At 38.0% G+C, this 25,970-nt stretch overlaps 3 protein-coding genes across 8 annotated transcripts in view; 1 reads left to right on the top strand and 2 right to left on the bottom strand.

Moving 5' to 3' along the window:
* GNAL (G protein subunit alpha L) overlaps window positions 1-4,142 on the top strand; it is a 64,191-nt gene extending 60,049 nt beyond the window's left edge. Inside the window, exon 12 of the mRNA XM_083360512.1 lies at window positions 4,094-4,142. Within this exon, the coding sequence (XP_083216638.1) occupies window positions 4,094-4,096 (3 nt within the window). The 3' untranslated portion in view covers window positions 4,097-4,142. The remainder of the gene's footprint in view (window positions 1-4,093) is intronic.
* On the bottom strand, window positions 131-14,016 carry MPPE1 (metallophosphoesterase 1). 5 transcript variants are annotated; one of them, XM_083360505.1, is made up of 12 exons: window positions 13,881-14,016; window positions 13,353-13,515; window positions 11,703-12,024; window positions 10,354-10,745; window positions 7,649-7,757; window positions 6,346-6,449; window positions 6,115-6,195; window positions 4,655-4,763; window positions 3,483-3,554; window positions 3,259-3,381; window positions 2,164-2,304; window positions 131-591 (listed from the first exon to the last, which is right to left on the bottom strand). In XM_083360505.1, the coding sequence occupies exons 4-12, from the start codon at window positions 10,626-10,628 to the stop codon at window positions 409-411; spliced, it is 1,197 nt and encodes a 398-aa protein (XP_083216631.1). In that variant the 5' UTR covers window positions 10,629-10,745; window positions 11,703-12,024; window positions 13,353-13,515; window positions 13,881-14,016; the 3' UTR covers window positions 131-408. The 5 variants fall into 5 exon arrangements, with proteins under 5 accessions (XP_083216631.1, XP_083216634.1, XP_083216632.1 ...); XM_083360508.1 differs by lacking the exon at window positions 11,703-12,024; XM_083360506.1 differs by lacking the exon at window positions 13,353-13,515 and having other exon boundaries at window positions 11,703-12,019; window positions 13,877-14,014.
* Window positions 14,017-16,158: 2,142 nt separating this feature from the next.
* On the bottom strand, window positions 16,159-25,223 carry LOC310639092 (uncharacterized protein). Of its 2 annotated transcripts, XM_083360513.1 has the most exons (7): window positions 24,908-25,223; window positions 23,086-23,228; window positions 21,680-21,766; window positions 20,394-20,484; window positions 19,448-19,607; window positions 17,306-17,403; window positions 16,159-16,481 (listed from the first exon to the last, which is right to left on the bottom strand). In XM_083360513.1, exons 1-7 carry the CDS (start codon window positions 24,983-24,985, stop codon window positions 16,320-16,322), a joined length of 819 nt encoding a protein of 272 aa, XP_083216639.1. In that variant the 5' UTR covers window positions 24,986-25,223; the 3' UTR covers window positions 16,159-16,319. The 2 variants fall into 2 exon arrangements, with proteins under 2 accessions (XP_083216639.1, XP_083216640.1); XM_083360514.1 differs by lacking the exon at window positions 21,680-21,766.
* Window positions 25,224-25,970: the final 747 nt, after the last annotated feature.

Below are 25,970 nucleotides of genomic sequence, written 5' to 3'. Positions count from 1 at the left end.
GAAATGAACTACCACTTCAGATGGTCACGCAGCAATAACACTTTAAAATTCTTTTTCTATTACAAAGACTGAGCCTCTGACAGCGTAGGGCACTAGTGCAGACACAAAAGGAGGCTTGTAGAACTTAGTGTACAGTTACAAACTTTTAATATACATATTTGATACAAAAAACTTTAGCAAGAAAACCATTCGTTTGATTGTAGATTACAATATTTTTGTACAGCATGAAGCAGTTACTTTATCCTGTAGTTTAAAAAAAAAACGTCCTATCAACTGTCTAGAGCTGTCTGTAAAAGCAGTTTGCCTTTGGGCTAGCAATTCAAGTACGCATTTGCTGGCATGAATGTAGTCTGATGGATTGTTCTTTAGCTTTGGTGTGTCAGTGACTGATTCCAAGTGTCTGACTTTTCATAGTGCTTTATACTTAGTGATTAAACGCTGAACAAAATGGTAAGGGGAAAGAAGGGGCTGAAAGTGAGCCAGAATGAGGACCACCAGCACAGATCCTGCTGTACAGTAAATGGTTATTACTGTGTTCTCATGTGGAAGGAAGCACTTGTAGAGCGAGAACTCTGTTGATGTTATGCTGCCCTGAAAAATGAAAGCAAGAGTTTAGAAGGTCTGTGGCAAAATGTCTGTAGATATTGAAGATTCTATGAAGGGAGAGGGAAGCTGAGTTCTTCTTAAAGTAGCAGTACTTTCAATTGTTCATGGTTCAAGAGATGCAGACAACTCTGAAACTTCTAATGGTAGTTATTTTGCAATTAAGCACTGAACTGCCCTGTGTGAACATTTTGTGCCATGTGAAAAAAGGACCTTCCAGAACACAACAGCTGTTGTTTGGCCGAGCAAGGGAAGACTTATATAGTTAACAGCTTAAAACCCTTAATTATACTAATGGTTGCTATATAATTGGGGGAACCAAGCATTTGAAATTGCATGAAATAAAATACAACATAGCTCTCTGTTCTTATAGAATTGGGAAGGGATTGGGATTATGGATAATCTAGCCCCATAGATTAAGGGACGCGGTGGCTCAGTGGGTTAGGACGCTGAGCTTGTTGATCAGAAGGTCGGCAGTTTGGCGGGTCAAATCCCGAGCGCCGCGTAACAGAGTGAGCGCCTGTTACTCGTCCCAGCTTCTGCCAACCTAGCAGTTCGAAAGCACGTAAAAAATGCAAGTAGAAAAATAGGGACCACTCCAGTGGGAAGGTAACAGCGTTCCGTGCGCCTTTGGCGTCTAGTCATGCCAGCCACATGACCACGGAGACGTCCTCGGACAAGCGCTGGCTCTTCGGCTTTGAAACGGAGATGAGCACCGGCCCCTAGAGTCGGAAACGACTAGCACGCATGTGCGGGGGAACCTTTACCTTTACCTTTAGCCCCATAGATAAGCATCCACATGTCAAGAGTGCTAGAAACATGACCTCCTAGATGGTTAAATAAGGAGTTTAAACAAAATATAGGTGAAACTATGCTTCTCAAGGAGAACAATTTAAAATCATGTTACCTAAAATGACACAGATCTATGAATTAAAAATTACAATAGAGCTATAATTGCTTTGCCTTTCCTGAAGCTCAAGGAGTTGAAAAAGTAAAGTTAGCATAGAACCAGTTTTGAAGATAGCATCATTTAAAACAAAGCTTAGAACCAAGAAATTTTTTGGGCTCTGGGTTCATTAAGAATTGTAATCTAGTATACCCCAAAGTAAACTGTGAATTAGTTTCCTCTGAATAGAATTTTGCTGTCCTATGATATAATTTGCACTTTTGAAAGACAAAGAATTCCAGAGGGAAAAGGTGGTCTTGTGAATCAATCAGTCAAGCAAAAACAAGTCTCAATACTGTTTGTTGCAGACTACTGACAATTGTAGTCAGATTGTTTACACTGCATCCTCTTTATAGAAACGTACTAAATATGCTTGCATTTAGAATTGTAGATCATAAACTTTATTTTGCACTCTACAAGCTAGATGGCTCTCCATGTATGTGCTATATAAAGCGGGTGCTTTGTATTCAACTTAAGTGTACTTTTGGAGAGGATGGAAGAAGCTGTTCTGTTTTGCTTTTTTTTACAGGTAGCATCAGTCTGAGAAAATAGCTGATTGCTATGTTGATTTATATTATGAAAAAATATCTGATAAAATAAACATTTAAATTTACCATTATGAAACTAGGATTGTTTCTGTTCCTCCAACTGAATGACGGAACACTGATTTCATGAATGTTACCATTATGAAGCACTTCACAGGCACTGTGGGTATGACCACTCAGAATCAGGCGAGGATGAAACCACCATAATAGCTATAAAGTGGAATAAAACATCACTGTTACTATTTCTGATTTAAGAAATAACTCCCCCACACAGCACATCTTGCTTTCAGTTTCCCCTCAGTCATTTTAATCAGTGCTAATTTATTAAGAGTTGTTATCCATCCATCCTTAAAGTACTATCAAATCACACCAGTAAATACTAGAAGTAACTCAGTTTTGACGCATAGCTGATTCCAAAGCTCCTGCCCACATCTTTGGGAGAAGTGTGGTTCGGCGTTACCCAGAAATATTTGACTTAATAGGGCTCAGGGAACCACTGCATAACTGTTGAATTCACTCTGATATATCATTAACAAGCATGCTAAGGGTGATATGCTTGATGATTTCCAGTGCCAAGCTAAAATACCTTTTGCTTTATGGCACTCCTCAAATGTATTGGATCTCAGATTTCAAACATTCCCACCCAGCTGGGCTTTGAGCCACAAAGACTGAGATCGAATTGCAAAACAGGTACATCACCTGCAGTGCAACTCAGAACAGAGGTGTACAATTTTGACTTCTAATATACTTGGTTGCAAAGTAGGTTCTACACTGCACCTAGGTCTTCTTTACAATAGATTTATATCCTTGAAAACTGGTGAATCTCTTGTAAGCAAATACAGTAAAAGATGAAACTTCCCACTTATGGCACTGCGTCTTTCTTTAACAAAGCAACAGTATGCTGTCATTTTTCAGAAGAGGGAAAGAATTGTCTCCCAAACTCCAGATGTTCTGAAGACAAAGGAAAGCTCCTCTTGCATTGGTTACTTTGTCACTGTATTTATAGCACTGTTTGCTACAAATATTGTGTGTAAATAATTCCTAAAAGAAATAAGTTCCACCGCGCAACTTTTAAGAATAAAAAAAAAAATCACACTTTTTCTTTAATACAACTCCACAGTTGACACTTAAGTAATGGAAAGCCTCTGGTCAAAACAAAAATACCTTCTGGGAAGCTTCTTGAGAAAGAACATCGTATTTCTCTCTAAAGAGGTCATTCTTTTTCTCCAGGGGAGCAGAATCTTCCCCTGTACATTCTGAGTCACTTCTTCTATAAAGAGGATAATGCTGAGAAGTAAAAGCACAAAATAGTTCCAGATAAAGTTTCTCAATATGTCCATGCTAAATAAAGTGCAAAGATCTCATTCTATCATAGTCTTCCAACTTACCTGCAACAGAATTGGAGCTGAGGCTGGGAGCTTAGCCACATTACTGCAGCTTCTCTTATACTTTTTTTGCTCCTGTCAACAAAAAATCAGAAATGATTTAATATATACCTTACACAGAGCAACAAATAGAAAAGTCACCATGGTTTTTAAGGAAAATGTCTAGTATTTCATTAGAATTGAGGGAATGGTGCAGCTATATAAAAATGGATTTTCTAAAAGATACCTCTCATGTTCAAAGAACGGATGAGTCAGTCGGTTTTTAGGCACCACTTGAGTTAGAGGCAAAAAATGTTTGCAAGATAAATTAGCATATTTTAGCAGAACCTCCCAGGATGTTTTAGAACAATGTCTATGCACACAATGCACAAAAAAGAAAACCGTCCTAAGTACTGAGGGTGTCAGTCCTTCAAGATGGATCAGACTAGGAACCAAATTTTTGAATGCTAATGCTACTTTTATTATGCTGTTACAGTAATAGAATCTGCAAGTGTGGATATGCTTCCCCTCCCCTCCCTTTTATCATCAAGGGAACTGGGGAAGGGGGGGTCAAGCCTAAGGTGCTTTCTTAAATTACAATTCTGCCTCTAACTCAAATTTCTTTTCTCTGACAGTAGCCTCAAGTTACTGCTTTTCCTTCTGCTCAAAGTTATTCTCTCAACCCATTACAGAGGAAGGTGCACTAAGTATGCCAACCTTCAGTTTTTATATGTGGTATAAATCTAACAAATATCAAACTATCAGATTTAATTAATTTAAAGAGCAGGAAAGCCCTGCTATATCAAGAGTTTATAAGTGCTGTAGGATTGAGGAATCCATAAATAAACTATAATTTAAAAGGACTCTTCTCTCCCATCTACTAAATTCAGAGACAACAGCGACTTCTGAAGATGATTACAACACTAAAAAGAACAAATTTGATAGTGCTGCTGCTTTATTCATATCCACAATTTCATCCTGGTTTTCCCAATGCCCAAGGACAGAAACCTTCACCCCATAAGGGCTTTCTCATTCATTTTAATGAAGAGAACATATAATTTTTAGAGGAAAAGACATATTGCTGAAAGATTGAGTGCACCAGAATAATAATTTGGGAAGGGCTTAGTTTAAAATAATTCTGGAGAGGAGTTGTTCTTTACGTTGATAAGCTTTCCCAAAAATCATTATATGCCTACCTTCCATGAGCAATTCAGTTGGTGGGAAAGTTCAATGAGTTTGGCTTCCGCTGTTCTGCAAATCATACAGTTGTCACCTTCAAGAGCAACACTGTTCACTATAAGAAAGCTAAGAATATAAGAAGGAAATATGCAAGTTACAGCCAATAAATTAGAAGATCCCATATTCTTAACTCGGAAAGAAAACTCAACAAAGTAAACCCACATAGCATAAGAAGACTTCCCCACTGAATATACTTCTAATGTGCTCAAGAGGATTCCCATCCTCCAAAGAGGCCTGGGAAGGTGTAGACACAAATTCCTTCCATCAGACATTTCTTTGTCTCTACATAACACCTTTGGATTACAACAAAGAGAACCATGTCACAAATAAGTGGAAAATTCGCCCTGGGTTTGCACAGAACCTGCCCAAGGTAATAAATGATCAAGGAAGAAAAATAATCCTCACAATGGATATATAATCATAAATATTGATCTTAACACTGAAGCCGTCATAATATGATTCTGTGTCTTAAATGTTAACTTGGCAAAAACCAATAATGTATCTATCATTGGTTACTATTTATTTATTTATTTGATTTGTATACCGCCCTTCTCCCTAAGGACTCAGGGCGGTGAACAGTGACATAAATAATAGAATGTACAAATATAGATATTGAAAATAAATTAAACCCTAATTTAGCCCAAATGTAGAAGATAGTTACCTTAAGATAATAATTACAAAAGAACCTATCAGACCAGACCGGATTGCTTAAACAGATGTGTTTTTAGGTCGTGTCGGAAGGAGCGAAGGTCGGGAGTCATCCGGAGCTCAACCGGTAAACGGTTCCATAGGTCAGGCGCGCCCACAGAGAACGCCCTCCCCCTGGGAGCCACCAGACGGCATTCTCCGAATGGTGGCACCCTGAGGAGGCCCTCTCTGTGGGAGCGCACTGGACGGAGGGACGTTGACGCTGGCAGCAGGTGATTCCTAAGGTACTCCGGACCCATGCCATGTAGGGCTTTGAAAACCATTACTTGAATCTTACCCGGAGGATATTAGCACTGATATAAAAATGGAGTTTAAACAATGCAGAACCTTAAGATATTGTTTATAGTATCAGGAAATGAATACATGTTTCTATATAATGGGCTGCAGTTAAATTAAAACCCAAATGTTAAAAGCAGAATTAGAACAAATTTAATAAATATAAATATTTTATATGGCTAAGAAGCTAATACCAGATAGGGGGAAAAAACAGACCACAAGCAACAATTTTTATCCTTTCAGCAGAAATATATTACAAAGTATTTTCTGGAGAGCTGAAAATTAATCTTAAAAAAATCTATTTATAATTTACTTTTTAATAAAATGTAATGTGATGCCATCATTGTGAAACTAATATTTTGCTGTAAATGCCAAAGCACAAAGACTAGCCACAATAATAAAAATCCCAGTAAATAAAAAAAGTTATACTCACTTTATCCCTTTCCGAGTTATTACGTTTTCAAAAGACAAGTTGAAAATTTTAGAGAAACGTTCCAACTTGAATGATGTCATCCTAGGAGGGTATAATAAAAGACACAGCACTTCATTATACCGTAACAAACAACTTAACTCCCAGCATGAAGAAAACATAACTGAATTAGAGCATCTTCACTACAACACCAATATTTTAATCTATATTCCACAATTTTAAAACGATGCTCACTCATAATGAAAGCCAATGTCATGATTGCCAACAATACCAAATACTTCTGTGTGGTCTGGATGCCAAAATATTTTTTGATAGCGTCTTACATCATCTGACCAAGCCTGCAGAAAAATATATTTAAAAATTTAAATGCTAGAATCTTGTTTAAATAAAATTAAATACTATTAGTTTTAGGTTTTTCTATTTTGATTATTCTTGCCTTCGTCTAGAATAAATGGTCAGCAGACAATACATTGAGCTAAGGCAATCAATTGCAAAATATTTATATTAAAATTCATTTTTATATATTAAAAATGAAAACAAACTATTTCCTACATTATATTCAGGGGGAAAAACTTAAAAGAAGATAAAGGGCACCAGTGCATTTCTTTAAACATAGCAGCTTGCATTATCTTATTTTTCCCCACCTAGGGCTGTTGAGTGTTTAGATACTAATATATTAAGAGTTATTCTTAGAACCATAAAAAACCTTTCCAAACCAACACAGATTTCTACATATTTTATTTATCAGCCCTATTTGTCCATAATGTGTCCAATTTATCCCAAACCACAGTTCATTTTTGTAACAGTGTTCTGAATATAAATTTGGCTTTAATACCATAAAAATAATCTACCCAAGACATCTACTGAATTTTACACTAATTACTGGGGGAAAACTACAGAGTGTTTCATTTTAAAAAACACTTGGTCTATAACTTACGGGTAACCTCTTGCTAACTGATGAATTTAATCACTACTACCCTGGTAGGAACTGCAAATCTGTCAAAATTCAATTTCATACAGTTGCTCTTTTTTCTCATTTTTTATTCTGTGCTATTTCATCATCTTTGTTTTCTTCTCACAAGCCTACACAAACAATCTGCATTTTTCTTTGTCCACATTTTCCTAATACACACACACACGCACATATACCATATATATTTGTACATGAATTTTCTGAATACTTTAACAAACTGGTTAATTTAGAAAAAATATTTCAGCTGCATTTTAATCGGTATATAGGAGCGGAAAATGGGAATTGTTAAGGTTCATTTCAAAATGCAACTTATAGGAACTAGCAACAATACACCATAGTTATCTGTGCTCAAAGGTCTGCTGCCAATACTGCCAATATTCTCTCAGTTGGCATATCTATTGTGCAAAGTACCATCTATAAATACAAACTTAAATTCTAACAATGCTGCAATATTCATAAACAGCTTCCATTTAATAATTAAGATTCTAAGAACTGAAACTACTCCTGGCCTTGGACTTACTAAAAGCATCTATTTTGCTCGGAGACCCATTCAGGAACACACACCTGGGAAGAGCTCCATTTTCCTTCATCAAAAATATCGCCCAGGATGAAGACTATTTCTGGCTGCAGAAGCCAGAGGGCAGATTGGAAGGCCCTCTCCATTTGCCATTCCCTAGCAGGGGAAAAAATACAAAATATATTTCAATTAACATTACAAATATTATGAAGCAATTATAAAACCTGGATTAAAAGTAGCTGGATACAGAATGGCCTTCTCTTTTAACATTGTGTGGAATGTCACATTTAATAATCTGGGGCCAACATCTACATTTTAGAACTGCCGGGGCTGTACAAAAGAGCCACCATTGGAAATCCTTATCACCCGGGAACCAAATATAGGTGGTTTCACTAGATTTTGGCCTAATTTTGAAGCTTTTCCAACTCTTCAACTACTTAGAATTTATCCACAACAGATGCTAGCAAAAATCATCTCAAGGAAAGGATAAACTGTTTAGAGTTACAATCAACTATCACAAAGCCCTGACTATGTAACATTACTCCAAATTACATATACAATGCAAAGGGCAGACTAAGCTTCATTTTCCACTTGAATGATCAAAATACTGGTGACACAGATTTTGTTTTCCTTTCTCTGCAAAGAAACTTCAGTAAAGGAAGAACAAAGGAATTGGCAAAGTACCAATTCATTGCCGTTTTTATTGCTCCCCATCAGCTATCAGCAAGAAGACCTGGTTGGCAAAAGAGGACAAAATGAAGACAATTGCTACCCTTGGCAACAACAGAAATGTTGCTTACATTGGAGAACAACAAGGGCCACTCAAAAATTGCTATTCTGAATGTTCTAACAGAAGGTTGGGAAAATCGCATTTGCCAAATAAGAAACAGAAGAAGGTACTTTGGAAATGACATGGTAGATCCAAAGACCAGTTAAATTGCTAAGTTATAAAGGTGGAATATATATATATTAGAAAAAAGAAATAATCAGAGCGCAAGTTATTATAATCCCAAAGTAAAAAAGAATTATCCTTGATTAGTCAGAGAGCAGAAAAAAATACTGTGACTGAAAGTTATATAAAAATTTCCATTATTACGACACAAATTCAATAGAGAGCAAACATTCTGAAGTCACTCGTGATTTCCTGACATTATCCAAAAACAGCAGACCACCCACCTAGACTCCGTGACCTACAGCAAGAATGGGAAGACTGAAGAAAAGTTTATTAGAGAAAACCTCAGCACCATAAAATGGAAACAACATTTTTGGACCTTGAAGACACCAGAGAAATTAACAGTGTAATAAAAATATTGAGAAGGACAGCCAAAATTACGTATCTTGGTGACAGGATACTGTAACAACAACAACAATAATAGAGTTGGAAGGGACCTTGGAAGTCATCTAGTCCAACCCCGTGCTCAGGCAGGAAACCCTATACCAGGGGTAGGCAACCTCAGCTCTTTTATGACTCATGGACTTCAACTCCCAGAATTCCTGAGCCAGCCAAGCTGGCTCAGGAATTCTGGGAGTTGAAGTCCATGAGTCATAAAAGAGCCGAGGTTGCCTACCCCTGCCCTATACCATTTCAGACAAATGGTTGTCCAGTCTTTTTTAAAAATCTTCAGTGTTGGAACATTCACAACTTTTGGAGGTAGATTGTTCCACTGATTTAATTGTTCTGTCACGAAATTTCTCCTTAATTCCAGGTTGCCTCTCCCGTTGATTAATTTCCATTCATTGCTTCTTGTCCTGCCTTCAGGTGCTCTGGAGAATAGCTTGATTCCCTCTTATTTGTGGCAACCCCTGAGATACTGGAACAGCTATCATGACACCCAGAGTCATCCCTTTCATTAAACTAGACATACCCAATTACAGCAACTGTTCCCCACATGTTCTAGCCTCTAGTCCCCCAATCATTTGTTCTTTAGGACAATATATAACAACATGAATGACGACAACATGCTGGTAAATACAGTCCTTGATATACAACAATTGGGACTGGAAATTTGATCATCAAGTGAAGCAGTCATTAAGATGTGATTGCTTTGCTTGTTCAGCCCATGTAACTGTTTCACTCAACAACCATGGTTAGAAACTAGTATCTCTGGGGTCTGATCATGAAGCTGAGCACAAGGAATTGGAAGACAACTTTGATACGAAACCTCAAGGCTCTCTTCCCAGACAGCAGCTGCCCTTTGCCTCCTGCATAACTCTTATCTCTTTCCTTTCAACTTTTATAGAACAAGAAAAAATTCTGCATAGATAAACTATTGTAAAATTAAGATAAACAACAGTATTTTATTATGCAACATGTGTTTCATGTGTGTATAAATCTTTGTTTTAATGTGAGCTGCTCAGAGACATGTTCTGAGATGGGTGACTATACTGTATAAATCAACTAAATAAATAATTTTTAAATCACAGTATTAAGCTGATTCAGACATTGCAGAATACTTGTACTCTTGAACACTATTTTGGTTTTAATGTGTTAAACCAACATGCAAGGAATAAGGTGATTGTTCCTTCAAATAATGAATGGGAAATTTTGCTCAATGAATTATAAGATTCATTATTCCTTTCTTATGAAAGGAAACTACACTGAGATTTTAGCAATGTTAAACATCAACATTCAACAAGTTAGAAAGTAGATACTCAGTTTATAAATTTTTAGATTTGTAACTTTAATTTTTCAGCATGCAACAAATGCTTCCACAAATCAAGAGCAACAAGTTATTGATATTTTGGCTCCTACCTCCTTAGCTTGTCCAACCAATGTCCATTGATTCTACCAAGCAAATGAGGATCTGATAAAAAGATGGTTTTCAAGACAAAATGTGAATTCTGTTTGTTAGTCCCCAGACTCTGATTTTTCAATTCTGGCCAATGACACTGAATTATAACTACATAATAAATTAAAAATTCACAGAAAATGAATACTGTCAGAGTAAAACAAATAAGTTTCAGCATAAAAATGCCTCTTTTTCTCAAAGAATAATAGTTCATAGGTTTTAAGCATAGAATCGCCATCTCAGCCTATAGCAGCACTTTTTCCATAGAAGTATCACCAATGTCCCTTTTTTCATGCCCTGAATCAAATGTACATTACTGTGTATTTCATGTGGTTCTTCTCATCAGCTAAAAGACCTATAAAAGACACAGAAATAAATTTTATAGGGCCTGTACTGAATACAAACTACATCATTCACGTATATACCCCAATTCAACAATGCAATAAATAAGAATGTATAGCAATTGCTTAAAAGTCATTTGGTTATAAGCTCCACTGAACTCTTACAGCTTCATTCTTCTAAATAAAGTGCATGCCATTGCTCTGTAACATTTTATAGTGACAGATTTTAAAAATTTACCAAATAACTGAATTGTAATAAAAGACAAATCTATCTCCAACATTTGTATTTAAAAAATACTGTATGAGAAATAGTAATATTTGTGATACCTATTATTATTATTATTATTTTGAAACTGACATTTTTGGCTTCAGAATAACTATTCTGAATTGATCTCAAGCTGATCAACTTCAAACCAGGGCATTCTGACCTCAAAATTGTTGGCCATAAATTGCTTTACATACCAGACATTTTCTGATTCTGTGCTGTAAACCTCCATCATGTGACCCTTTACTCTAGCTCTATGTCCATTTCTCTACCCAAAAGAGCCATCATTCATTTCACACTTAGAGGTTTTCACTGAAGGGCCTTTCAATGGTTTACCTACTCAGCAATAGAACTGAAAGAGTAATATCTACTATTTCTGTATCTATCAAAAGAACACTTGTAAATCATTTACTATTTAAATTAATACAACACTGCAACAATAACCATTTAATTTCTATTCATCGCTATAGCTGTGGCACATTCCATTTCCTTTCCTTTCATGTTGTGCTTTTTATGTAGGTTGCAATGATTTCAAGAGTCCAGCAAGTTGATAGTTATTTTCAGCTATAGTTATTTCCAGAGACCATCAAAAACTCAGCTTATTTTTTAAGGCCATTCTTGCCCCATAACAATTAATCAAGATTAATAATATAGCTTGGATGGAGGGCCAGCAGAAAATGCCTTATTCCTTTCTGAGCAGACTCACCTTCTTGATGCAAAACTATGAATGTTGCTTTGAACATTCTTGTGTGTGTGTGTGTGTGTGTGCTTTTAATATAGTGCTTTCCCTTTTCAGACAGCAGCATTCATGCCTGGAAGCCAGCTCTGCAGAGGGGGAAGGGACTGATAAGCACCAAGCCAGACTGGCAGGAAATTGGCTGTAACTGTCACCCTCAGTGCAGCTATTCTGGGAATACTCCAAAGGCAACTTAGATCCCGCCAGTGTTTGCAAGCTGCAGCAGTTTAAGAGAACTGCTGATTCAAAGCAAACATCTTTTGCTTGACCTTGGTGAATGAGAAGGGCTCCCCTGAGGAAAAACAAAACAAAACAAAACAAAAGAAGAGATTTTCAGGGAGTTAAGCAAAACTCAACAAATCCATTATTATTTTTTTTTAAAAAAATAAGAACTTTTGTTGGAAACTGTTTTCTAAAATTTATACCTTTATAGTATATACATGAAGGGACGCGGTGGCTCAGTGGGTTAGGACGCTGAACTTGTCGATCGGAAGGTCGGCAGTTTGGCGGGTCGAATCCCGAGTGCCGCGTAGCAGAGTGAGCACCTGTTACTCGTCCCAGCTTCTGCCAACCTAGCAGTTCGAAAGCACGTAAAAATGCAAGTAGAAAAATAGGGACCACTCCGGTGGGAAGGTAACAGCGTTCCGTGCGCCTTTGGCGTCTAGTCATGCCGGCCACATGACCACGGAGACGTCCTCGGACAAGCGCTGGCTCTTCGGCTTTGAAACAGAGATGAGCACCGCCCCCTAGAGTCGGACCGACTAGCACGCATGTGTGTGCGGGGGAACCTTTACCTTTACCTTTACCTTTTAGTATATACATAAGGTAAAGGTAAAGGTTCCCCCGCACATGCGTGCTAGTCGTTTCCAACACTCTGTTACGCGGCACTCGGGATTCGACCCGCCAAACTGCCGACCTTCTGATCGACAAGCTCAGCGTCCTAACCCACTGAGCCACCGCGTCCCTAGTATATACATATTAAAATGTAATTATTCAAAGTAAACAGCACAATTTCTTTCCCAACTCTAAGCTCACAAAACCCACTGTTTTACCGGGGTGGGGGGTGGGGTGTCAGGTTACTGTATCACATATCGAGAGATCCTGTGGGTAAACCTAGTTCAACATTACCATAATTTTCATTAGGACCAGCTAAACCAAGGTGGGGTGTGTGTGCAAGCTTGCCAACTTTAAGACTTGTGGACTTCAACTCCCAGAATTCTCCAAGTCCACAGGTCTTAAAGTTGCCAAGGTTGGATACCTCTCAACTAAAACCTCACAAAGTAGAGAGCACACTTTGGGGTTAAACACAGTTGTCTTCACAAAGGAAGAGCAAGGAGCACAAAGCGATTGCTGGGCACCATTTCCAAGACTTCAAAAGAGCAAACAGCTCCTCATTTCGCCCAGCCTCACTTTGGGTGGACAAACCATCCCATCGCAAGCATTTCAGCTAGACTTTCTCGTTACTTTGTGACTTATCAGACGGTCGAAACGAAACGTGGCAAAGGACACCCATCTTCAAAGCCGGAAGCCCCCAAAACGATCTGTTTAGTTCCGCCCCGGTGAACTCTGGCAAAGGCTTGGCAGCGCAAAATGCCTGACACCGACCCACGCCAATCACACCTCGGCGCGATGCACGAACCCGACCCTATTTTCTCGCTCGGAGGAGCAGCACTTCTCCCAGCGCGGAAAGCTCGGGAGGACAAAACGGAAATCCTTTCGAATCGAAAGTCAAATCTATTTCAGCCAGCCAGAATTATTTCTCTTATTTTTCTTCCTTCCGACCCTGCAAACGAGGCAACCTTTCAGCGTTATTATTATTATTATTATTATTATTATTATTATTATTATTATTATTATTATTATTATTATTATTATTATTATTATTATTATTATTATTATTATTATTACTATTATTACTATTATTACTATTATTACTACTACTACGTCCAATCTCTTTGCGCCCATCTCACTCTTTAAGGCAGGGGTTTTCAAACTGGGTCCTTTTATGACTTGTGGACTTCAACTCCCAGAATTCCTCAGCCAGCACGGCTGGCTGAGGAATTCTGGGAATTGAAGTCCACAAGTCATAAAAGGGCCAAGTTTGAAGACCCCTGCTTTAAGGCGACCCGGAGCGTTGCTGCAACTCACCGAGGAGGGGTGGGCGGTGGGGGGGGGAAAGATCTTCCGCTCCAAGAACGAAACACGCCAGCGGGGAAGCTTCGCCTCCGCATCTATGGGAGGCCGCCGGGAGCAGCTGACGCGAGAGCCGCACCACCGCCAAACCCCGGAAGAAAAGAGAGGCGGCAATGATGAGCGAAGGCAGGGTCACGCGCCAGGCACCGTGTGCGCGCCCGCCGCGTCTACGGCGAAGTCCTCGTTTTGCGGAAGTTACACAAGGTCGGCTAGGCGGGACCCTTTCCGGGTCTCTCCTTCGGCCTCTTGAGGAGATGGTGGGTCTGAGCGGGCAACGCCACCCGCCTTAGCCCTGGCGGGATGTTTGGATGAGTAATTGTTGCTGCCTCCTCACATCCGCGTGGTGCTGAGGGGCTTCTCTGCAAGGTTCCTTACCAGCAAAGCGTTTCCAAATTGATCGTGGCTTGTTGTTGGGCGATAATGGCGTCCGGATGCAATCGATGCAGCGGTGTCCCGTTGATCCAAAGAATCGGTCCAAAACCAGGCGGCACCGAGCACCACACTGACAGAAACGGTAGTGTTTAAAATTAGCCTAAGGTACCGGAGGAGGTGGACCATGCCCTTATTTCAGGGTAGGAGAAAACCAGAGATGGATAGGCTTGCTTTCTGAGCAAAATCTTTTGTTTATTAAAGCAGGTCATGCAGAATCTTCAAGTTTTAGGTGCAGTCCATGGTGGACCTCCGTAAGTTGCAACCAAACCGTCATTTTTAATATAATACACAGGATGTTATTAGGTTCACAGGGGGACAACTGTTTTAAATGTGTATAAAAAAAACAAGCAGAGCTTCAATTTGCAGATCTTTGTCCAGTAGCAGCTGCATATTTGCAGTGAGCTTTCCTCAAGCACACAGCTATTCCTAAATATTTGAAACCTGCCGCCTGTTCTTTTCTATGAGTGAGCCCCAGCTTCTTGAATAAAAGCAGAAGTCATACACACCTTTATCTAGGACTTAACCCAGTCCTAGTGACCTGTGGTTTCTGCCCTGTGCTTGGACCTGAACTCCAAAAGAAAGAAATCTACTTCCTCTAGAATAGTCTGCAACTGAAATGGAAGAACTATCTTCATTAATTTAGATCAGCAATTCATTTATTTTGAAATATACTTTTAAGAGGATATATCTATAGAATATATGTATCAAAAAATAAAAGCTGTATCATTTACATTTTAAAAAGATTCTTAGAATTTTATGTAACCCTTAAAAGTGTAATACGCAGGGCTTTTTTTTGTCATAGAACGCTCAGAATGGAGTTCCAGCACCTTTTTTGATGGAACCTTGTAGGGTAGGCAAGGCGGGTTGTATGACATGTGTGAGTTCCGGCACCTTTTTCTTTTACAAAAAAAGCACTGGTAATAAGGGACACTATCAGTTCAAACATTTCATTAAAAATGCTGATAAAAACTATTGGGACATTCTCTTCCTTTAACCCAAATCCTAGATAACATTGGATGTTGTCACAATCATCTCATTGAGATTTGCCTCCATGGAATCCAAACAAATATCATCTATTTTATAGGCAAATTATTTAGCAAGCATTTTGTAGGCTTACAAATAAATCATCCTGCTTATCCATCCCCAGCAAAACACAAATCACCTTAGTTTAAGACAGGGGTCCCCAGGCCACATGTGGCCCATTTAGAACAGAGCTGCGCAAGCGACCGTTGAGTGCACATGTGCACAGCTCAATTTGTGCAAGCAGCAGGCTGCTTGCATTTGCACAAGTGGTGGGCAGACACGAACATGCACACACTGGCCCACCACTTGCGCAGACCAGTTCCCTTCTCTCCACCCTGCCGGGCTATCAAGCCATAAAGATTGGGGACTGCTGGTTTAAGACCTGTTACATATTTTTTTTCCTAATGTTATTCTCTCAATACCTCTGTAAGGAAAAATGGGCTGAGAATGTAGCCCAAAGTTATTGTTTTAACAATGACTTGCTGGACATATCACACATTCATTTTCAAAAAAAAGTTCCACACATCTAAGCTATAAAAATAACCTTGAAATACCTTTGGATAGAACAACCATAGTTTGAACTAAACATAGGTCCCCAAATTCAGACATAAGGAAGTTCTACAATTAGTTTAAAAATCAGAATCAATTACTTCTATTTTCCTCTTTTGATATATGCCTCCAGAAGACAGAGCAAATGGAAGAACTTAAGTACCTCATTCACCTTCACTTACTGAATGCCAAACCATAGTTAAGCATTGCATTTAAAGCCAGTCCCAAATTTATTAAAAATAGAGGAAGAATAAAAAGTATACAAATTATGCAAAATGAAAAATGGGTAAGAGTCATGATTTTATTGCACAAATTAAGAAGTTACTCAGTTGAGAGTTGATTTTTCTGTATACACTCAGTATACATTAATAATAATCTTGACTGAGCATATTATTTCCATAAAGTTGTACGAGGATTGCCAGCTGTCAACCCTGATGTAGAAGTGATTCCATAAGTGGAACTTAACTTTTTAAAACACTTTTCATAATGAGTATTCAGCTTTATGGCTTCTTGTAGAGCATATTTTAAATCTTCTATTTCATCAAAGAAATCCTGAAAAGTTATGACACAAAATGTTTTACTTAAATTCTACTTCTGAATTAGATACTTTGTCTCAAACTTTGTTCCTTTCTACAAAGAACATCCCTGCTTCAAATAATTACAAAATTTGCTAATTGAAGAAATTGTTATTACAAATCCTACATTTGTAATAATGAATCACGACTCCTGCCCTAGCACTAAATCCTTCATTAATTCAGTGTTTTGTTTTTATAAATTATACATATGTGTATAAAATCAGTTAAAATAATGAATTCAACTGGCCATATTTCTAAGGTTCCAAATTTAATACAAAGAAGATAATAGACATAAAACAAATTCCCTTTCTACAGATAAACATAGTGTCCAAATCAAATGCTGTATATAGTATCTCTAACATATATTACAATCTTTAGCAAAAATTATTTGAAAATAGAATTGATTGCACATAGGATTATATATTTAGAACTTTTTATTATCCATCTTTGTATTATAATCTATAGCAGGATTTCATCCTATATAGTATCACACCTGTACTTAGAAGTTTTCAAAGAACTGTCTTAAGTACACAGAACAATACATTTAACAGACAACTGTATCTTCAACCCAAAGATACATACAAACAGGCAAAGAACATTATACATTCTTAAATACGCCTCTGCTTGGAAGGGGAAGCATTACTTCACCTATCCCTATCCACTGATCAGCAAAGCTAAAGCTTCTAGAGCACACTCACAATGTAACAATGCATAAAACTTTATCTCCTATAGCAGACATTTTCCATTTGCAAATGGGAGCTTTCTCTACATTGCCTCAATATTTTTTTTAAAAAAACCCACCTTATCTAATGCAGCAAGCTCATTTTTTAACATTCTTCTTTCTTTGGAAAGCGTTTCATTTTCCATCTTCAGTTGCTGTGTCTCATAAAGCAGCTGGTCTAAAGTACATAAGTAATCTCTTTAAAGTCACTAAAAGATAAAAATTATGTTCTTATTCTTTTTTAACTGTACCTCAGAATTGTTTTCACTTCTGTAAAATCAGGTTTTCCTCTTAGAATATGTCAGGTTTAAGGCCTGAAAATACAGTATTTCAATTTCAGTTTTATGGTCTTATCATCATCTGATTTTATTTGCTGAAGAGTCAAGGTATCTTACAGAGAATTCAGAATAATGAAACAGTCAAAGACAAAGCAGCTGTGAAAAGAGAAAATCTCAAAGGTTCTGGAAACCGCAGATCTGCAAGCACTGGCATAAAGCAGTTGTCAGTCTAAGAAGTCAGTCTTGGTGAAAGAAGAAAATGTTAACAGCGGTGGAGTTTAATGGTATAGTTAAGCCACCACAATGTAAACCAGGACACTGTAAGTTCTAGTCCTCTCTTAGGCCCAAAGCTAAGTAGGTGACCATGGGCTAGTCTCTCCCTTTGTTTTATGGATTTATGGTCCAAGCACAGAAAACCATTTTGGCTGTATAGGGCAAGGAATTTACAGCAACTAAGACCAGTTTATATAATGCAGGAGCCAGAGAAGTAGTATAGATAAAATATGGTAAAAAAAATCCTTTGCACAAGCCAAATACAATAATCAATTTGAAAGAGGAAAATGATGTCACTTAGCAACAGCAGTTACAACATACTCAAATATATTGTAGAGAATATGTACCAGACTAAAATTAAAAATCTATTCAGAATTGCACATAATTTGACAGCACTTCCTATAAGGTGATAACAGTAACACTTCTTCTCTAGTGATGCACATCTCCTCTATCTACTCTCACTATAATATAGATTACACGGACAGAAATAAAGCCAGTAAACTTTATGACAAGTGATGGTCCATTTCCTGGTCCTAGTCTGAAAATAAACAGTACATACCATCAATTCTCCTTAAGGGCCATAGTTCCCCACCTCTGTTCTAAATAAAGGAGACTATAGAAAACATAATTATGGTACTATTTCGTTAAGCAATGTTTGCATCTGAATAGGAAGTATTTTTAATAAGTCTTTTTGGAGTAGGAAGAAGTTAATTATATGCATTTTCAATGCAAGGGTCTCTAATATTCAAATTACTGGATTTCCATTTATACACACAAACATATTACCTTTGGCTCAGGAGCTACACATGGACTATATCAGGGAATTAGGTGCAGCTCCTTAAATCCTCTGAATTCTTCTGCCTTGCCCCTTCCTTTCTACGAATACACAATTTCATCTCACTGTACAATGTAGGTGTAAATGTCTAAGTGAAATTTTTGTGAAATATGAGCACAGTGCACGTGCATATATACTAAGGCTCACATGCTGTCTCTACCAATTAATAAGACTAGAAGTTTTCCATTTCCCTTTTATTCTTTCAAACCATACTTTAAAATCTCTCTACAGTATGGCACAGCAAAAATATGTGTAATCTGTTTTTTTTCTCCCTTATCAGTGAGAGCTGGTATAAATTCCCACCCCACCCCCACCCCCAGCTTAGCAGCAGAGAATTAGGAAGGGTTCTTGAATCAATTCCTGCTCACCCAGTCCCAATAATCTGAACTAAGAAAGCATCGGTCTGTTTCTGGGACTCTGGGATTGTGCCCATTGTAAGCAAATTCATTTTTTTTAATAACCATATTTTATTATTTTTTTGTAATCACAAATCCTTAATATTTTATCAGCTACATGTTACATGTTAAACTCCTTTCTCTCTCCCTCATTTTTCTAGCCATTGATAAAATGTATCCCATGTTCTAAAGTATTCTGAATCTTCTTTCTTTCATTTTCAATGTCTGTCCATTTCTACAAATTCATTCTATTTTGAATATGTTTGTAAACAATTTTTGTAAACCAATTTTTTTTAACATTCAAATAAAAGACAAAACTGCCCTGTGTTGCAAACATTTAGAAACTTCTAATCTTCATTCAGTCATAGATAAGAATATGCCAAAAGGTAACACATGAGATCAAGAGCCAATGAAGCGGAAATAGGAGAAAAAAAGTATTACCTAAATATTTGCAGGAACAGCTTCCCTTCTTTTTGCACATACATTTGTCAGATGACAGTCTTCTCTGAATTGCAACAAATTTGTCCTTTTTTTTATATTCCAAGGCATTTATCTTTTGGTTTGCTAAATGAAGTTGGTGTTCCAGATTATTAATTTTACCCTGTGATTAAATAGTTGAACAATTTTAAAGAACAAGAAAATTAACACATTCTTAAACATACTAGGGAAGGGCAATTGGGACATCAATTCAAAATTACTTTTTTAAAAACCGAAGTTAGAAATAAATATGTGATTTAAAGAGTCACTGTCTTATCTAAACAATGATAAATGCCACTAATATATTGTTGCAGATGCCAAGCATTATAAGGCTGCCTCACGCATGGGCTGGATATGAGATTAAAGCAACAGCATGGCAAGATGGTAGAAAAAAACACGTTACAAGGCATATTTGTCCTGCAGTTAGGTTCAAGGGCAAAAGCTGCTTGCAAAAACCCATTTCTCTATCTTAACTACCTATTTTCCTTACTTCCTGGGGGCTTGGAGCAGATGACAACACTTAAAAATAAGACATGTATCATAAAAACAAAAGGCCAAATTAAATTATCCTATATCAGGTCAATCCAAACGATTATCATGTTAACTTACAAAGGGAAAGTTTATCATGTTCTGACAGTATATGAAAGAATTATGAAATAATTCAAGAACACAATGCCATATTGTCTGTCTGCAGATATTCCTTGACGTTGTCATTTAACTTTAATAGCAGTGATGGACAGAGATACATGTGACAATGTTTTATTAGAAAACCACAACTGAATGAAAAACAGACAGTAAATATATCTTGCAATATGCTTATGAAACATGCAAAAATACAGTATTCTATATATACCAAACACATTTCATTTTTTTTAGTTTATGTCAAAGTGATCAAATGATTAAAGCTTACAGACAGCATTGCAACTGTTTCATTTTGTCTTTGATTTGTTTTGACTTCTTTATTGTACCTTTTCTTCAGTTCATTATACAGCTGAAGTACTCTGGAAGCAAAAGTAGAAGAATCGTTAGTCTTCCAAATATGAATATCTATACAAATGTTCACTGAAAAAGAATGGAAGCTATTTATCTGTTTTAGCCACAGCAAAGGCCTGGCGGTTTGTCTAGACTCTGCTCACCACAGCCTCCAACTGGCAGAGTTTCCTGCTTCAGCGCCTCTCATGTAATGCAAGAATCGCTTTCACACATATGGGCAAGTCTCTGGACAATTCACCACACATTGGTTGCTTCCAATTAACAGAGGTTCTGTGTAGGAACCCCATTGTGGACCCCCTTGTGCTTGACATGTTGTGCTGTGTCCTTCAACATCTTTTCCTTCAGTGGACTGTTGCAGCAGTCCCCAACCTTTTTGGCACTGGGGACAGGTTTCTTGGAAGACAATTTTTCCATACACCAGGAGGGGGAGGAGGAGTGTACAACCTAGATCCTTCACACACACAGTTTCCAGTAGGGCTCATGCTTCTATGAGAATCTCATGCCTGATGATCTGAGATGGAGCTGAGGTGGTGACGCTAGCGCTGGGGAGCAGCTACAAACACAGATGAAGCTTCGCTTGCTCGCCCGCCGGTCACCTCCAGTTGTGTTGGCCCAGTTCCTAACAAGTCACAGACCGGGTTGGGGATCACTGGACTGTTGCATATCCATGTGTTTCTTTTCCTCTCATGTCCACTGCACAAACAATGGAGTGGGGGGATATAATGAGCCCACTGGTGTCCCAGTGGGAGAAATAAAAAAAATCATGCATCTGCTGCAGTCCACTGGTCCAGCAATGGACCAATAAAATATCAAGGGATATTTTTTGAAAAAAGTGAGCATTTTACCAGTAATATGGTAATGTTTTAGTATAAAACTTTATAACTGTGTAGATGACTCTTCTTGAAAGCTTTCTATTTGGCAATGTGTAATTAAAAGCATACACCACAGATATAACTTTTGTTCTATCATCTGTTATGGAAGGGAGAACTAGCAGAACATTTTTATACAGTCAAATAAAAGAATAATGGACCTTAACAAATATTTCAACACTGAGCAGAAAATAACTCAAAAATGGATCTGTATATTTATGGATAAATGTATAAAGAGTGGTTGTAGTGTCATTAAAGGCTTTTGTTTGTATTGTTGACCAAGAATCCAAATTATGTGCTAAGATGTATGTTTGACTAGTGTTCCAAAACTCACCTGGCATGTTCCTTTACTACTTCGTGTTCCTTGTGATGAACGCCATCACCTTTTTGGTATAAGTGAAGCTCTGTTTGAATCTGTACACTAAAATAAACAGCCAATTAAATAAAAACACTTCATATTGAATATTATTGATGTAATGGGTTTTTTATCTAACCTTCCTAAAAATCCAATAAAGTTGAGAGAGAATACTAAAATCTCAAATCTCCTTTTAATCTCAAAGAGAAATACCATCTATATATAAAAAACATTCAGAAGAAAAAGACATGGATACTGGTAGTTGTTTTTGTTGTTTTTGTTAGCTGCGGTCGTGTCCGACCCATCGCGACCCTATGGACGACGTTCCTCCAGGCCTTCCTGGAGTCCATTTAAGCTCACGCCTACTGCTTCAGTGACTCCATCCAGCCACCTCATTCTCTGTCGTCCCTTTCCTCTCTTGCCTTCAATCTATGTGATCATAAACTGAAGTACATAGTAGTCTCTAACTTGATCATCTCGGGTTCCCGTTATGCTTGGGCATCTTATGCCTATGGCTATTCTGCATTAAGGCGACTGGAGTTGTGAAGGCTAGTTTAAAATCCATATTTTCCAATTTAAGTATTTTATACATTGGTTATGAAGCCTCTGCCAATTTCTCAAATTACTGTAACTTCAATTCTCATACATAACCATTTAATTCTATAAACCCATGTTTATCTTTCTGGAAGTAAATGTTCTTAAATCCAGTAAGATCTATTTATTGGACATAAAGAATTTCCCACCGTCAGGCAAAGAACCCACTTCCATTTGCCTACATTTCCCTAAAAACCAAGAATTCTTTCATCTTTTAATGAAAGAGCCTTTCATTAAAATAACAAAAGTACTAATCCAGTCTTGCAAATGCCATTCTATGTCCTAATTACAGCAGGCCAAAACCTTGCAAAAATTGGGGCTACAACCTTTACAAATATTAATTATTCACAAGACTAACTGAATCGATCAAAAGTTAGTATGTTAAGCTAAAATATTGTGTTGGGTAATGATACAGATATTTATCTTAATGTTTAATCATTATATTTCTATGTGAATAATAAACTTTAGGAAAGAACGTCTAGAAGTGTGTGGCATGGCCTTCAATTTAAACTCATTCATCAATGATTCTATGTAAGTTTGAATCAAATATTGCTTTAATGAAGAAACTGACAGATGAGAAGCTAAATCTTTATACATATTAGAATTCTAAGTGAAATCTTAGATCAGGGGTGTCAAACTGCCAGCCCATGGGCCGGATGTGTCATGCCAAAACCGCACCCACCCCATTGCCGGCAATGGAAAAAAAAAGTCACGATACATCGCGACACGTCACGTGACACCCCTGTCTTTGATTCTTAAGAGGCAGTTGCTTAGAGTATAGCCATTCTTACTCTTTCCTTGTGACACAGGCAGGCAAGCACTTCTTTTGCTCACGTAGTTTATCATGCAGCTGCACTACATCACATTCCAGCTGCTTGTTTTTTAGGCGTACATGCCTCAGCTTTTTAAGGAGCAGCTGATTTTCTTGATTGAGCTGGAAAAATGAGACAATTTTTCTTGTGTTTAAAAACAAAGAGTTGCCCAGAGTTGACTTATTGGCGAGATGGGTGACATATAAATTTAATTAATAAGAATACAAGCAAATGCAGGTTATTTAATGTAATACAGTAACATTCGTAGTATGAAATAACCCATGTTCATTTTATAGGGCTGCCTTTGTTTAGTCAAGCACTTTAAAGAACCGACCTACATACACTTTCAAAACTCCAAAAACTGAAATGACCCTACCTTATAAAATTATCAAACACAATTAATAGTTTTCCCCAACAGCTATTTTTATTACTAATTATGACATCAACATGTACATTAATTTGATTATTAAAGTGAGAAGCATGTAGTAAGTTATCTGCAGAAATGTGGTACATATCAAAGTGCCATTTTTTCACTTTATTTCCACTTTTCAATCACTACATCATCTGTCAGCCACTTTATCGAAACTTTGCTAATTTTAAATTCATTCCTTTCATTCTCTACTCACATATCACAAAGTGTAAACTCTGCAGCACTGACCTTTCCAAAGCCTGCATTCTATATTTGTTTCTCAGACTAGCAATAAAAAAGCAGCCCCTTCCAGCTCTAACCTTTTACTGTACACATCTTTTTCTTATATACCATTTTTACTACTGATTTTCAATTAAGAAATATTCCTGCATCCTAAACTATATATATATATGTGTATGTATGTATGTATATGTATATGTATGTATATGTATATATGTATGTGTATGTATGTATATATATATCATTTTAAAACATTTTCTAGACTGATTTGCATTGGAAATAATTTTTTACTAGGAGTAAAAAAATTAAGGGAGAGAATAGAGACATTTTTAATAGCTATAAAATTTACCATGGGGGGGGAAGGGAGACTGCTGGAGGAGAAGACTAAAGATACCTTCCTACTAATCACGCAGCTATCCAAAGGACCAAGCACTACTGATATGGGGAAAAAAGAAAGGTACACTGCTTTCATGAAATATATTCCCCAACATGACATTCCCAGCCCGATTTATCTATCATCAGAAAAAAATTAAAGTACCGTTTCCTTCAGGAGGAAAAATACCTAGGTGGTGGTTGTTTTTTTTCCTAATTGCCTCGGAGGAAAAAGGACTGGCTCTTTGAGCCTTACGCGATCTGCAGACGTAGGATCTGCAGAATAATACGGATACGCAGGAATTTCTGGGCAACCGGGAAACACCCAGGAACCAAAGCAACCACCTTCCCACAGCTCGCCTCTCTTTCTCTCGCTCTCTCCCCGAAGTGATGCCCTACATCAGGGGTCTTCAAACTTGGCCCTTTTAGGACTTGTGGACTTCAACTCCCAGAATTCCTCAGCCAGTGTGACTGGCTGAGGAATTCTGGGAGTTGAAGTCCACAAGTCCTAAAAGGGCCAAGTTTGAAGACCCCTGCACTTGTTTCTCAAACTTGGCAACTTTGGGACATGTGGACTTCAACCCCCCTCGCGATTTCCCACTTGCCTCGAAGTTGCCCAGGCTGAGAAATCCTGCCCTACAGCTCCTGCCATTCCCATCCAAAACAGTGCTGGATCAGGAGAACTGCAATCCAACCCACTTGGGGGGGTGGGGGGTGGCGCAGGTGGAGTGAAACTCGGCCGCTCCGAGACGCCGCAGCGAGCTGCCCTTCGTCACTCACTTGGACACATTTATGAACGGAGGGCAACGCCATCCGCTTCCCTTCCACGGCCTCCCACACCGAGCGGAGGCCAAACATGCGGGAGCAGGTTCAAGGCAGCGCCCCCTCCAGAAAGAGACCGGCCTGACAGCCGCGGGGTTTCCCAGCGGTCGGATAAAATGCCCAGGCAACGGTCAAAAGGCCCCCGAGAGTGCGGCGTCCGCTGCCCCGCCTGTCCCGAATTCACTAGCTAAAGTGTTTCTTCTTCAAAGCTGAGGGGGGCGGGGAATGTTAATTGGTAGCCGGCAAAGATTCACCACACGGATTAAAAGGGCGCTAGCGTAGCCGTATCCGAATGAGGAAGCTCTCGCCCTCGCAGGCCGTTCCCACGCGCACGCAATTTTCGGCGGCGAAAAAGGAAGCCTGCGTTTGTTTACGGAAAGTATTTAGTGACGCCATAATAACGCGACTATAGGATCAGGTCCCTTTCCAGAACTTCCGCTCCGTGGTTCCCATGGTGATGGGATCCCGAATCGGCGGTATCTCCTCCCTTCTGGTTTAGTGGGTGATGTAAGAAACGGGTCCTTAAAGAGTCGAAATTACGTTTTTCTGTTCAAAGATAGTTGAAGTCATGTGATGGTAACCTTTGTGGAATGTATCTGTAAATTTTAGGTAATATTTTTATGCTATAATACTCTATTTTACATTTAAATATAAGCTTGTCTAGAAAAATGTAAAAACCTAACATTGATTTTGATTAAAAAGAAGGCCAATTCCTTAAAGAATTCCGAATTCTTTTTTTTTTATTGAAAAGTTTTAAAATACAATTTTCCTTTAAAATTCTTTAAGGAATTGGCCTTCTTTTTAATCAAAATCAATGTTAGGTTAAGCTGATTGTAGCATTTAAAAAAACAAACTAAAACCGGGTTTGGTAGCCTGATACATTTGTAATTCCCATGAACTGCTTGTTTAAGCCCTGAAAAGATGGAATCGGTCAAAGGAAAGATAGGAAGAAAAGTTTTTAATTCTGTCAGAGGCTAAGTAGTAACATCTTGAATAATTATATGCTCTTATCAACTAGTTT

Source organism: Vipera ursinii, assembly GCF_947247035.1.
Source record: "Vipera ursinii genome assembly, chromosome: 3".
Classification (NCBI taxonomy): Eukaryota; Metazoa; Chordata; class Lepidosauria; order Squamata; family Viperidae; genus Vipera; species Vipera ursinii.
This window is presented reverse-complemented; position numbering and strand designations above follow the sequence as displayed.